We start from the raw sequence: 13,758 nt of genomic DNA on the forward strand, positions 1-13,758 counted from the left end.
GGCACCCGATGGCACCTGTTGAAATATTTGGCGCTCAACAAGATTGGATACCATCTTGGTGAGTCTGGAAAACAAACAGGAAATGTTTTAGCGCCAAAAATGAGTAGTGCCCCTGATGTAATCCGTAAAATTATTTGGCGCTCAGCGTGGATTATTGTCGTTCACAGTCGTGTTTCCTGAAGTGTGAACAATTTAGGATGTTGCGTTGGAGTAATTTTGTCGCCCAACTTGCGTTTTATTACTCAGCAAGTGTATAATTTTAAAGACAGGATAATTTGTCATTTTGGCGCTCAGTGTTGTGGCGCTTATAAAAAATTATCCGTCAAGTCGTTCATTAAACAATATGTCTGTATAAGTTTTGGCGCCCATGCCGGGGCTTCTTCTAGAAGTGTGAATTTGGAATGCGTTGGCGGAATTTTGTCGCAAAATGCGGTTGATCACCCAATGAGTGGATAATTTTGCCAACAACATAATATGTCATCCACGGAAAAAACCAAAATATCAACAAAACGGTGACATCTAGGGTCTTCGCGAAAACAAACAAATTCCCGTCGCCAAACGGGCGCCAGATTCCCGACAAGGCCGCGGCCTTCTTGATCCGGCTCATAGAGTTCATAGTTCAAGTGTCACTTGATTTTTCCGATGAAATGGAGACAATGTCGTCATCTTCGACCAATTAGGTAATCTCGTTCGGAGACATTGACGCTGGATCGGGACACGAACGAATGGATATAAATTATAAAATGCGTCATGTTGAAGAATCTAATGTCAATGCCAAATTTAGCCCCCACGTGTGCGACATTTTTAATATGATTTTTGAAGAGTTTTTTCTGTTCGGTTTTAACGTCTTTGCACTTGTATCTTCCGGTCACGGCTGGTGAGTAGTCGGAACCTTGCAAACAAGATCGTAAGAGTCGTGTTCGGCCTTACAATTGCAGACGAGATAATCGACAATGCTGAGGTGTTACTAGAACAACATGACCCTGCTTGAACGAAAGAATAAGTGGTAATGATTATAAATTAGGTTTACTGCAGTGAGGTGATTTGCGCTTTCATTAACCAAAGATTTGTTTTAACGACATGACGAAAGATCCGGCTCGAAGGACCAAAATTTCACACCTTGTCTTCCCTTTTCCGAAATTCATTCCCAAGGTGACCTCCAATTTTATCTCGAATGCGGATCTAGGAATTGGGTCATCATTCCACCTGTTGCCCGTTGACGTAATCCTCAACGCCTACTAGATCAAAACCAAAACAACAATCTCGCGATTTCTTCGTGCGTGACTTTCTTCACGAATTCACGCCTTCTTGATTTTCATTATCTGTAACAAAACAAACGCATTCACTTTAACGCATTGCCGCTTTCGTTCTTGACATTGCCCCAGTAGAAATTTCTCGACTTGTTCTTCGTAATCTTCAGTTTTTTTTCTTCGCTTTGACTTTCTTCAGACCTTTGTCGGCCAAGTCAACGCTCTTCACTTTCCATAGACTACGGCGATATCTTGGATGACTAAAGGAAAAAACTTTCACTGCGTCTCTTGATTTTTCTCGGTAGGGTCCTCCATGGTCAAGGACGATCACTGCCAACTACGATAAATTTGAAGAAAAAGACCAAGGCTGGGAGGTTACCGAAAGTTGAAATTCGTAAACAAAAATATTTTGGTTCGCGCTTTGATTTAAGAGTTTTCTTGGGTTTTTCTGTTGCTTACGTTGGTCAATAAATTACGCTCGAATTGAGTTGTTGATTTTTTAAAGTGTTTTTTTCTCTGCAGGATCTCATAAACGAGCACGATTTTTATTAATGGTCGTGGATTCCGAGATGTTTAGGAAATTATCTTTTATAATTAGCTGCGACTCCGGGTTTTTTGCGTTTGCGCTTTTTATAGTTCCGGGGAACTTGTTAGCTAAAAATTATACATATAATTGGGCTATTATTTTTGATTGTTATTACCATTACACAGTGACGATGAAAAATTGGTATTTTACTTCCTGGATTAATATAGTTACTTAAATTTTGGCGCCCAAGGTGGGTTTTTCTAAAATTGACTCAAATGGACTTACATTGGCGCCCAAAGGCATCATTTTCTGTTTCTACAACACGAAATACAGTGCATTGCTTGGCGCCCAACACGCATCCGTAGTATGTTTAGGCGCCCAACGCGGGGCGCTGTGCATGTGTGCGTGGGCATGAAAATTCTCGCGTTTTCCGTTGGGATTTTCTCTAGATTAGCATCGACGTGCAAATTTATCAAGGCTGCGAAAGCACCAAACAAACCATGCATCGCCGCCCATTATGCACCCACAGGCTGTAGAAGCGCGTCTCTATAGATCTTTGAGTCGTCTTTTCCTAAATATAGAAATTTGCAACAATGAAAAATTCCAAAAGCATATTCATCTCACGACACAACAACATCCAAAAACAAAACGGATTCCCCGGCCGGCAAAGAATGCGGATAATGACGTCACGTACGCCATATAAAACAAGTGAACGAAGCGGCGATCGCACACAACCGAGTCGTACACATACGAGCGAAGACGATAATATACAGAGTGTTCTACTTTCCCAAAATGAAATCGCACGCGTTTGTTTTGGTGTTGTGCTTTTGTTACTTAGCAGCGGTGGAGTCTTCGGCGATTCCGATGTGGGAGTTTCTGAGCAAAGAGGAGAAAGTGAGTGAAAAAGCGAGGAAAATCGGAAAGATTAATTTGTTTTATTGATAGATGTCCTACTTGTACTCGATGTTCGCTAATCAGGTCGAACAGTTTTGCGGCAAGTCGACCATCGTCAACTGTAATAAAGAACTGTTAAAATATGGCCTTGGGAAGCTCAAGGACATGCCGGAAGATCATCTCGATACCATGGACCCTTACCAAAGGGGGGCCAATGACATCAGTAAGTCCTCATTATAAAAAATCAATGATAATAATAATAATGATAATGTTTATCTTAGTATGGGATTCGATGATGGAGGGTCATGAGATGATGAAGACCTCTAACCCTCGTCCCACTACTCACGCACCGAACAGTAACGAGGACGATTCTTTTGGAGATTTCGGTGCTGCTTCGGCTAAAATCGACAACATATATAGGGTGCCTCCTCCTAAAGGTTTCGTTTATACCATCCAATCAGGAACACCACAGTATACGTACCCCACGAATGCCTACAATACACGGAAAAATGGAGCTTATACAAGATTTCAACAATTATATACCTCCACCACGACAGGGAAACCGTTCGAAGTTAAAGTTTATCCCGACGGTCGACCTGTCGGGGGAAGTACAAGTCAAATACCCCACGATGAAGACTTCAGGCAGTACCAACTGTCCAAAGTGAAAATTCCTAACTTGTAGAGACATTTTGTGATATGTGTGTATTTATTGTGTGATCTGTTAATTTATAGTATTTATTTTGTCACATTGTGATAGTGTTGATGAGGCGTTCTCATTTTTCTTTTTTGGAAATAAAAAATGGGGACGTACTATGTCCTAGAGCGTGTGATTTATGAAGTTTTCTGTGGCCTTTGACGATCGATATTTCATCGACTTAATGTATTCGTAACATTGATGAGTCATTGGAGAGCGTATAAAAAATCGCCAGCAGTGATTGATGACATCAGCTTGACAAGGACGGTGGCTGATGAACTCTTTCAAGAGCCTTTGATTGACAAGGCAATGATGTTAAAAGCTTTGAATTTGTATTCAATAAAGTTTTAGGTTAATAGAGTTGCGTTTGGCAATATTGGGAATGAGGGTGGGCAAAAACAATATCACAAAAACAAACTAAAACGGAGGTTTCATTTTATAACAAAAAGAAAAGAAATATACAATTGGCAGTTCTATAAACCAAAAAAATAAAAATATCACACCGACCCCTAGGCATTGGGTATTGCAGGAACGAAAAAAAAAATTCCTCAACCCCTGGGCATTGGGCATTGGGCATTGACTCAAACTAGCCAACATCATATATTCGGAATCTGCATTACACCAAGAGACAACAACAAGATGAAAACACCGACTTAAAAAAATAGAAAAACACCACAAAACAGCTTAAAATTTCTTCGGCGCGATCAATCCATTCATCATATCGAAGGTATTACCATCCGGCTGCACCGATGTCAGTGATCCATCCGCCAATCGCACGCTTAAAAATCCAAACGGATCAATCCCTACGATTTTCGCAGGTTTTGATTCGTCATTTTCCGTTCGTATCGTCACATCAGCATCACTGGAAAAGCACATACAGTGTGATCAACACAAAAAGGATTTTACCTGTGCAGCCAGTATTTGTAATATAACTTGACCAACGCCTCGGTTCCGTTTTTTTGAATCTCACTGTAGATCCTCTCCAATTCGTTGAACACTATAGCGAAATATTTTTCGTAAGGAAGAGGCTGGAGGGAGGTGCCGTTCTCTCTATTGGATCGTTCAATGAGATCGTTTATACAAAGCGTCGGATTCTGATTGGATAAATTTACACCACAACCTAGAAATCATGGTATAGTACCCAGTTAAGAGGTGGCGCTCAACTAACCTATATTTACAACAGCAATATCTGAGAAAATAGCGGAAGAAACCATGAGTCCGCCAATTTTGACCGACCCGTCGGCATAAAGATCATTAGGCCATTTTATGCCCAGACTAAGGTCTTCGTAGCCATGCTTTTTCATGGCGGCAATCACAGCTACCATGACTAGATGCTGGATCATGGAAAGACATCGTCCCATGTTCGTATTCAAAGGAATGTGCATTTGAAGAGAGAAAGAGGCGCTGCCCATCGGCGACAACCACGCATTGTTGGAACGCCCCATGCCGTTGGTTTGTTGCCGAGGGATTACCACCAACCCGTGCCTCAACTTCTTCGTCAGAAGATGCTGAGAGCTGGTTAAAATGTCAGTGTATATGACTAGGCGACCGAGGTCTTCAGTCTCTAAGGTCTCGTAGTATTGTAAAGTGGAGAAGTTTGAAGGACAGGAATGGATGAGGACTGGTAAACGGATGCTGGTGGCTTGACCAGGATCCACGTTGTGACCACAGAAGACGACGCCGATTTTGTCGCAAGTGAGTTGACTGTTGGAGATGCTCTCGCAGTCGGACATCATGTTCATTTTAGCCTAGAAGAATAGACCTGCGATTGGGTCGAGTTTTTTACGGTACTCACATCGTATCTTCCTAAGAAGTACCCGGGGCTGTACTGCACCTTCCCAAAACTGTCATCACAGCTCAGATCTAGATGACTCTCGAGGATGTCCTTCAGGATCTCCAACCTGGCTTCATTGCTACTCAAGAGCGACCGATATTTGTCTTCATCGTTCTCGTACTCCTCAGGATCGATCTCCAGGTGGACCTGTGAAAAAACCGCCTTTCCCGCTGAGGTTTTCACTTTCGCCAACAACAAACTGGGTGTCTGCCACGTCTCCTCCGTCCCCAAAACCTGCACTTGGATGTTATAATCCTTCTCGTTGTGTCTCAATTCGACGTTGGACGGCGGTCGAGGCGCCAACGGACTAGACCCGTTGCTACTATGGTTGGATTCGGAGTCCTTACTGAATTGTTTTTTCGCCGGAGATGCTTGATAGCAGAAGATATGATGCATCATCTTGACCCTTTCCCAGGAGCCGTACGAAAAACGGACGAGCTCGTGCTCGCGGACTTCCGCAGTGGTGAACGTGTAAAGGACACTGTACATGAGGTCGCTACAAAGGCAGAGGAGTTTTCCTCCCGCGAGGAAGTACTGGATGAGGTTCGAGGTTAAATCCGGAGGGACGCTACCGCAGACCACCACGAGAGTAGTAGACTTGTCCCAGCCCGTTTGCTTGGAGGAGGTCGGGAGGTCATAGATGGTGTACCTACAACAAGGACTTTACCTGGTGCGGTTTGGTACCACCACAAACCTCTCTTTATTGAGAATGGAAAAGAGTACCCTCTTCACGTTATCCTTGGTCACCAAGCTGTCGGCGTAGACCAAGACATTGGGTGGTTTCGGAGCGGTACCTCCATCCCGCTCCACTTTTGCCTTAACTTCAACTTTCACCTCTTCGTTTTCCTTCACCGAGCTCTGCTTGACCAATTTGTTTGCCGCGCGTTTATGTTTATGTTCTTTCTTCGGTGGTTCCTCTACGGTCTTTCCTTTGTGTTTGCTTTTACTAGTACTTTCTTTACTTTTGGCGCCCTCTCTACTCTTCTTGTGTCGCCTGTGTTCCGAAGAAGCAACATCTAACGTGTTTTTATCTTCCGATCCTTTCTTCCCTTCCTTCTTCACATCGAGCGTGTTCTTATCTTCGCTCTTCTTCGCCTCTTTCTTTGATTTCGTGCTTTCAAAACACTTCGGGGAGCCATTTTCAATCTTGATTTTCGGACTAGAAAAAAAGAAGAAGGTGACAAGAAAACAGAAATGAAAGGAGTACTTGGTAATGTCGCGAATCTTCGAGTACAACTCCTTGACGTCGGCCACGAACCGGTTCCAATGCACGGGAGCGTACGAGTACTTCAATGTTTGTTCCTTCAGGTACTTCTTGTCGTATTTTATGACAGTTGCCGAGCCTTCCACGTCCACAGCTACGAAATATTCAATAAGTAGAAGTCGTGGTGTCTTCATCACTCACTTTCAATCTTTATCAGTTTCAGTTCGTGGTTGATATCCACGTCACTTTGCGAAAACTGGTTAATGAGTTTCGTTAAGTGGTCTAAGTCGGTTTTGATCACAACCTCGAACGAATCGCTAGCTTTCCAACCAATCAGCTCGCCGAAATTCTCCATCTGAAGCCCCACCCACTGACTTAAGTCACTCTAACTATACCATACTTACTGGAATAACTTCACTCTGATGTTTAACGTAATTATCTAAAACAGCTTGCAATAATATGAAGATGCCTCCTTGATTTATAGACACCGCGTTGTCTTCGATGAAGATCGGGAAGTATCGGAGGTTCTTCGGGAAAGCGATCCACTGACTTAAATTGAGTTTTTGCTGAGAAAAAAACAGTGAAAATGAGAGAAAAACCAAAGAATTTTCATTACTTTAGGGACTATTGTACAAGCGATGCGATTATCCGTCTTAAAAAGTAGATTTTCCAGACTGCGATGTTTTCGGCTGTCGTGAACGGACGCCCCTGAACAGACCAAAAGGGCGTTTTGGTCGTTCAGAGTTCCGTTCAGTTTCCGGCTGAGTGTCCGCAAACGCCACCACTGCATTACAGTGGCGTAGGCGTAGCAGAGAGTGAAGAGCATGCTGGTTTAAGGGGGGCGCGGACCTGGAAAATAGAAACAAATTGTATCAAGACATCCTAGATCCTGTTGCTGAGGGATTTAGAGGAATCTTACCATTGTTTATCACGAAGGGACCTTGTAACAAAATTATTTAAATCGGACGAAAAAATTCATTTTATCGTACAGTTTGCGTCCGAGGGACTTCATTGAATGGGTAATTACGTCCGTCAATCATAATATTATGAAAAACACAAGATAATACTGTCTAATTAAGTTACGATTTGGAAAAAAATATACGTGGGTGTATTACTGGCTGCCTAGGTTAAATGTCGAACGCTACAGTTTCCTTTTAAACTTTGATCATAATCAATGACTCTCTTGTTTGTTCGTTTTTTTTTCCTTTCGTCATTTGTTTGTTGGAGCACCAGTGACCTGATTCAATGTTTGTGTGGTGATGCATCGCGATTTCTTTTATCGTGTCAAGAAATGTCAAAATTTTCAGGACACTTGGCAACAATAAGAAAAAATATTTCTTATAAATACTACACCATCCTTGATATTTTCTGTGTATAATCATCCACTGTAAACATACAACAATAAAAGTATTTTTAAGTTGACGATTGTTATATAAATATGAGCAAAGCAAAAATTATCGTTAACAATGAGCGATGAACTTTTGACTTTGGGTCAGCGAATCTTGATTCGGGCACGGACTGGAAACTGTACCGAGTGCTCAAAATAAGATTTATTTTACTCCGGCGTGCCCTATTTTTGTCCTTCACAATATCACACTCATTAGTTAAAAATTTTCAAAGTTGTTTGTACGAAAATTTGTAAATATTGATACCAATTAGTGCATCTTAATCAAGATCATGCGACAAATTGCCCGAAAAAAATGACGCCTTACGTAATTGCATTGATTGAATAAAAACATCGTCTGAGTAGGCGATGGAACTTAAAGTCTGTTTGTTTATAGAAGTGAAATTTTAGATTCGTTAAATATTCCACGGCATGCTAGATCGACGCGTTTTGGTTTTGCGGTACTCGTTGTTCTACTCTCCCCTACTAGCTGCCCTGAACCACGCTATCGTCGAACTCATTACTCTCATTTTTTTGGCGCTATAAAATGTGAAAATTATTTCTTTTCAGTGTAATAAATTATTAAGTGTGAACAGATAAACTAAATATAAATTTTAATTAAGATTATCATGTAACAATTTGAACTCGTTGTTGCATTACAGCGTTCCAGAATTATTTCTTGAAAAATGAAAGGGGGGACCCAATAAAGTGCACAAATATAAACAATCACGACAAGATTATCGTATTTTTATCGCTGGATAAGTTCATTGGCTCGACTAACTACATGGACTTTGAAGGGAAAGTGGGAGAAAACGAAAAAGGGACGGTAAAAAGAAGTGTAATTGCAACGAGATTGTTAAAAGATGAACGAATATAGAAAGAAGTATAGTAAAAAAAAAACAAATCTGGAAAATGATAGAATTAACAGAAACAATAAGCAGAATGCAGAACAATGAAAGTAATAACAGTATAAAGTAGCTAAAAATTATAATGGCAAATCTGGATAAACAACTATAGAAAAATATGGAAAGGATAATGAAAAGAATATAGAGAAACTATACAAACAAATATGAGAAATTAAAAAGCAAAAAGAATCAAAGAGGAATGACGAATCTGGAAAAAAAATGAAAGGAAGAAGATTGAAAATGCAACAGAGTTGGGGTAAAAAAAGAGCAGTTTAAGCGGCTAATTAGAATATAGAGAAACTGATGAGATATGAGAAATAAGAATGGAATAACGGAAAATGAAGAATGACAAAATCGAATGAACTAAGAATCTAGAGAGAAAAAAATACAAAGAGAAGAAAACGAAAGAGACATTAGAACAACAAAATTAGAAAAAATAATTAATGAAGAAGGCGAATCACGAAGAAACAAAGATAAAAATGTAATGAGAACGTGTAGCGGCCATGGACACATTGAAACTAAATGTGTGAAGGATTGTCAAATTGGGGCGCTGGTAGAAAAACCCCCCGAAGAAGCGTCCCCGCTCGCCTTTATCACATTGTTATTCCGACTTTTTTAACTATCAGTCAATAATAAAGAAGTAATCGCGAAGTAGTGGGGGTCTCCGCTTCTTAATTATTCGATTTGAGAGCGTTGTTCGGTCGCGAGTTGCACGAAAACAGCCCCCATGTATCTCACGGATACCAGCGACAACTTGTTCGCGTACAAGTGCGAAAATAACAACAGTTGTCCTTTTAAAGTGATGAACGGGAAGATAAAGGATCTCAATTTCAATCACCAATGCAGAAAAACAGGTAGTTTTTTCACATTATCGCCGGTTTTTATTATTCGCAGTTTGTTCAGTAGATGGAAATATGGGTGACAGTGAAACGAGCGGAGACTCGCGATGTGAAGAGGTGTTGGCATTGAGAGTTAAGTTCCCGACTAAGATTCCGGTAAGTGTACCCCCAAATTTTGATGAAGGCTCATGAGTGGTTTCTAGATCATTATCAAACGGTACGGAAAAGAGCAGACCTTGCCGGAATTAGATAAGTGCAAGTTTTTGGTGCCCCAGGAGATCACCATGTCGCAGTTCCAGACTATTATAAGGTGATCTTAACGACACAAGGGGGCTATAATGTCACGTTTCATTGTAGAAACAGACTCCAGCTGGAACCGACCAACGCTCTCTATCTACTAGTCAATAATCGTTCCATGATTAGTCTTTCAAGAACTCTGGCTGAGGTCTACAGCGAGCATGCAGCTCCAGATGGATTTCTCTACATCACTTATGCATCACAAGAAGTCTTCGGCGCTTAACCCCTCTCCTGTACATAGTATTAAGTGTGTGTGTTCATAGTTTATATTTTATTACCGCATGAGCTTCGAATTGTACATTTTAAATACATTGATTTCATGAGATGGGGGCACTCACCTGGAGACTTTTTCATGACGCCAGATTCGGGCGGGGGGCCATTTTTACCGATTTTACGGCGTAAACAGCGGAATTTGCCCACAAAAGTGATAAGATGCAATTTTGCGATGCGACACTTTCGCGGCGTCGAGTTGGCAGCCCTGTTGACGTTTGACAGTTGAAAAGATTTTCCAAGCTCCCAAAACGAGATCCCACTGTAATTTCACTGCCGTCACCCTGAGAGAGCAACGAGTTTCATCTTCACGCCCCAAAAAGATGTAAATAAGACCATTTAAAACCAATTGAAATGAGGTGGCAACACTGCGCGTCAACTATCATTGACATAAATCGCTGTGGCTACAATTACGTCTTATTACCATAAAAGGGCTTTAAAGCAACAACAAAAACCCAAAAACGGAAGAACGCAGCGACCTGAAATATTAATAACGCGTTTCCACATGTTTTTAAAAGAAAATTGGGTGATTTTTGGAAGTGACTACAGTTACGGCTGTTTTGATATTTGACAGCTGTCAAAACCATGTGTTGTCCGGTGTTGTCAGTGACTTTTGCCCCCGTCTCGCGGTGACATGCAAAGGGGCTCACAATGCGTTTCACATCGCTGCGCCACTTTCACCTGGCCACAGTCAACCAAGTGCTAACTCGTCTCAGATCCGACGTCCCTTTGGTGTGGCGTAGTGTTAAAACTGTCGGCAATGAAACGTTTCTCAAGAAAATGACGAGCATCAATAACTGGTACACCAAGTTCCTTGGACTAGACGAGGTGAAGTTGTACCAGGATCGAGTGGTGTCCCTGCAGGAGCGCCTTCTTGAAGCCCAAGAAAGGCGGCGCGAAACGGGGCGGAACCTCGCTGCGATTCGTAAGAAATCCAACCAATTACAAGATGAGATTCACAAGGTTAGGCGACAGGAGGATTTGGAGAGGTTCTTCACTCTAATGAAGGAGGAGACTGTTGTTTTGAGGGAGGAGAATGAGGTTGTGAGGTTGTTCCAGGAGTGTGATCAAGCTGAGAGGGAGTTGTTTACGGCGTTTACGAATGCAGTGAGGGACTCGCATGAGAAGCAGAGGGCTCAGTTGGAGTATACAAAGTATTTTGGGATTATTTTAAGTATAGTGGGATCATTCCTTGCATTTTGTTACACAACTTTGCGAAAAGACGATTTAAAGAGGTTTATTGAAGAGAGTGTGGTTCAGAACACCCCTCAGGAGCTTTCGAGTGAGGTGTCCAGTGACATACTAAATCTAGTGAAAAGTGAGACTTCGCGATTAACTGACTTGATAAATTTCAAGCAAAATGAAGTTGCATTAATGCTCGAGCGCGAGCATGAAGCGAAAACCAAACAGATTTTATATTTCGCGGCAACGGGGGCTGTGGTTTTAGTCATTTTTAAATTAGTTTCCTCCTAAAACTGTATTTATAAGTAATAAAATGTTGCCAGTTCTCAAGTGACTATTATGTTAAACGCACTGTGCACTAGATCGTTATGCGACATCAACATAGCCATGGTATTGTACCCCTTTTGACATAACCTACAAAAATGAGGCTTCTCAGGGTCAGGGGCGTCCACACTATGTTGTTTCATATGTTGCGTTAGACTGTACCTTTGCCGACACGCGTACGGACACTGACTACACTTGAACGGTTTTTCCCCTAAAACAAAATCCCTAGAAACAATCACGACTACCAACCTCCAAACCTGTATGTATCGTGAGGTGCGATTTTAAAGTCGATAACTGCTTAAAGCTCTTCTCGCATTGGGAACATTTGTAGGGACGCTCGCTGCTATGACGCTTCCTGTGTTCTGTCAAATGGCTCGCTTGTTTAAAGGCTTGTTCACACAGGTCACATTGATACGGTTTTTCCCCGGTATGTTTGCGCAGGTGCAATCTCAACTGCGCAACTCTACAAAACCGTTTCGCGCAAATATCACACTTGTAGGGGCGCCCGGTGTGGATACGCATGTGCGTGTTCAGAACACTGGTTTGAGAAAAACCCTAGAATTCTTGTTAGTGGCAGTCGTACCAACTTAGAACTTACCCGGCCACAGATTGTACAAACGTGAGGTTTTTCCCCGGTGTGGGTCCGCTCGTGCATTGTTAGGTGGTTACGATTCGTCATGCGTTTATCACAGAATTGACATTTGTAGGGGGCTTCCCCGGTGTGGGTCCGCATGTGGAGACGAAACCGAGACAAACAACTGCCAGATGACTTAAAAAAACGGAGTAAACGGCGTCAGTAGTACCAACCTGAATTTTTTTCCGCACTGAGGACATAGAATACCCTCCGTCTTCTTAGTGGGGGCCCCGGCAGGGTCGTGAAAGCGCTCAGTGTGTTTCTCTAAACTCCGCACGCGCTTCTTACAAACCTTGCAGAAGTTCTGGGGGTGACTTCTACAAAACAGGAATTATGGGGGTAACAAGGCATCGGGTGGGGGCTTACAGTTTTAATGCGGGAACTTCACAGTTTTCTTCGTTTTTAACCGGAGAGTGGTGTCGTTGAAGGTGGGCTTTCAGGGCGCTGCGCCCTGCAAAGTTCGCGGGGCACAACGAACATTTGTATAAGCGATTGTTCATGTGCACCCTCAGGTGTTTTTCGAGGTGTCTGTACGCGATGAAGCCCCGGTGACATATAAAGCACGTGTGGGGCTTCACGTTAGAGTGGCAGCGTAAGTGCTCGTACAGGTGCCCCCCTGATGAGAATCTTTTTCCGCAGAATTTACATTTAAAGTGGGTCTCTACATGGGCCGCGGTGTGCTCGGGTAAGTTGTCGACTTCAATGTTGCAGACGGCGCACCAGCGGTCTTTGATGTCCCTAAAAAGAGACCGTTATGGGGGCGGACTAGGAGGGGGGGGTTGTATACTTGTGGAGGCGCGACATGTGAGCGGAGAGCGCCTTTATGTGACTTGTGAGGAAGCCACATTTTATACACTCTGTGTTGGTGGTGTACTTCTCCTGGTGCTCGCGAATCGCTTCTTCGACTTCTTCGGCAGAAAACTGCTCCACGGTCTTTGAGGCTCTTCTTATAACTGGATTAACAATAAGGAGAGTCTCTTCAACTTTAATCTCGGGAATATCTTCAATGTTGGACTTATCGTCCTCGGGAGCCTCCTCTGAAACCTACACCAACATTATCACCCCCTTTCCATGGTTGTACATTACCATATCGCCCCCATTCATACACTCTCGAATGATTTCGTTTGATCTTTGAATTAACAACTGAAAGTCGTAAGATAACCTTAACTTTTCTTCGCATGGCTTACAGAGATAAGACGGTAAAAACTCGTTTATTTCGATCTGAAAACGAAATTGTGATTTTTTCGAAGATGTTGTTTACTTGACATAACCTCAATGTTGCCGACCGATGCCAACATTGCGATTATTTCGGAAGTTTGATCGGTTTTTGGAGCGAAATTCGACATATCGTGTGTTTTCATCAAACAGGCGCGGCAGACGTCGCTGAGGCGCACCTCGGCGGCGTCGGGGGGCTCCATGAGCCAAAATTGAATTCGGCGAACACTGACGGGCGGAAACAAGTCGCCAGATGGCGCTGTAAAAAATGGAATCTTTTGCTGATGATATTAGTATAGCTACTGG

General features: G+C 42.5%; 5 protein-coding genes across 9 annotated transcripts; 3 read left to right on the forward strand and 2 right to left on the reverse strand.

Annotated features, from left to right (window-relative positions):
- Positions 1-2,478: 2,478 nt before the first annotated feature.
- On the forward strand, positions 2,479-3,500 carry Reg-5 (Rhythmically expressed gene 5). The gene is made up of 3 exons (XM_088033504.1): positions 2,479-2,670; positions 2,722-2,893; positions 2,952-3,500. The coding sequence occupies exons 1-3, from the start codon at positions 2,569-2,571 to the stop codon at positions 3,350-3,352; spliced, it is 675 nt and encodes a 224-aa protein (XP_087889630.1). The 5' UTR covers positions 2,479-2,568; the 3' UTR covers positions 3,353-3,500.
- Positions 3,501-3,777: 277 nt separating this feature from the next.
- Hcs (holocarboxylase synthetase-like protein) lies at positions 3,778-10,253 on the reverse strand. 3 transcript variants are annotated; one of them, XM_088033501.1, is made up of 10 exons: positions 10,166-10,253; positions 7,019-7,251; positions 6,807-6,968; positions 6,604-6,757; positions 6,406-6,556; positions 5,893-6,357; positions 5,160-5,847; positions 4,533-5,112; positions 4,271-4,484; positions 3,778-4,226 (listed from the first exon to the last, which is right to left on the reverse strand). In XM_088033501.1, exons 2-10 carry the CDS (start codon positions 7,226-7,228, stop codon positions 4,049-4,051), a joined length of 2,802 nt encoding a protein of 933 aa, XP_087889627.1. In that variant the 5' UTR covers positions 7,229-7,251; positions 10,166-10,253; the 3' UTR covers positions 3,778-4,048. The 3 variants fall into 3 exon arrangements, with proteins under 3 accessions (XP_087889627.1, XP_087889625.1, XP_087889626.1); XM_088033499.1 differs by having other exon boundaries at positions 5,893-6,556; XM_088033500.1 differs by lacking the exon at positions 10,166-10,253 and adding an exon at positions 7,322-7,445 and having other exon boundaries at positions 5,893-6,556.
- On the forward strand, positions 8,609-10,195 carry LOC148177027 (microtubule-associated protein 1 light chain 3 alpha-like). Of its 3 annotated transcripts, none has more exons than XM_088033505.1 (4): positions 8,609-9,545; positions 9,586-9,686; positions 9,734-9,840; positions 9,888-10,195. In XM_088033505.1, exons 1-4 carry the CDS (start codon positions 9,419-9,421, stop codon positions 10,048-10,050), a joined length of 498 nt encoding a protein of 165 aa, XP_087889631.1. In that variant the 5' UTR covers positions 8,609-9,418; the 3' UTR covers positions 10,051-10,195. The 3 variants fall into 3 exon arrangements, with proteins under 3 accessions (XP_087889631.1, XP_087889632.1, XP_087889633.1); XM_088033506.1 differs by having other exon boundaries at positions 9,595-9,686; XM_088033507.1 differs by having other exon boundaries at positions 9,598-9,686.
- On the forward strand, positions 10,208-11,604 carry LOC148177028 (mitochondrial potassium channel-like). The gene has a single exon (XM_088033503.1). The coding sequence runs from the start codon at positions 10,749-10,751 to the stop codon at positions 11,568-11,570; it is 822 nt and encodes a 273-aa protein (XP_087889629.1). The 5' UTR covers positions 10,208-10,748; the 3' UTR covers positions 11,571-11,604.
- LOC148177029 (uncharacterized) lies at positions 11,560-13,704 on the reverse strand. The gene is made up of 8 exons (XM_088033502.1): positions 13,509-13,704; positions 13,324-13,458; positions 13,025-13,281; positions 12,604-12,975; positions 12,411-12,554; positions 12,202-12,361; positions 11,861-12,158; positions 11,560-11,814 (listed from the first exon to the last, which is right to left on the reverse strand). The coding sequence occupies exons 1-8, from the start codon at positions 13,653-13,655 to the stop codon at positions 11,606-11,608; spliced, it is 1,722 nt and encodes a 573-aa protein (XP_087889628.1). The 5' UTR covers positions 13,656-13,704; the 3' UTR covers positions 11,560-11,605.
- Between the last annotated feature and the right edge of the window lie 54 nt (positions 13,705-13,758).

The sequence above is a fragment of the Gnatocerus cornutus genome, chromosome 3 (assembly GCF_029298725.1).
Source record: "Gnatocerus cornutus isolate USDA-ARS CGAHR chromosome 3, icGnaCorn1.1, whole genome shotgun sequence".
NCBI lineage: Eukaryota > Metazoa > Arthropoda > Insecta > Coleoptera > Tenebrionidae > Gnatocerus > Gnatocerus cornutus.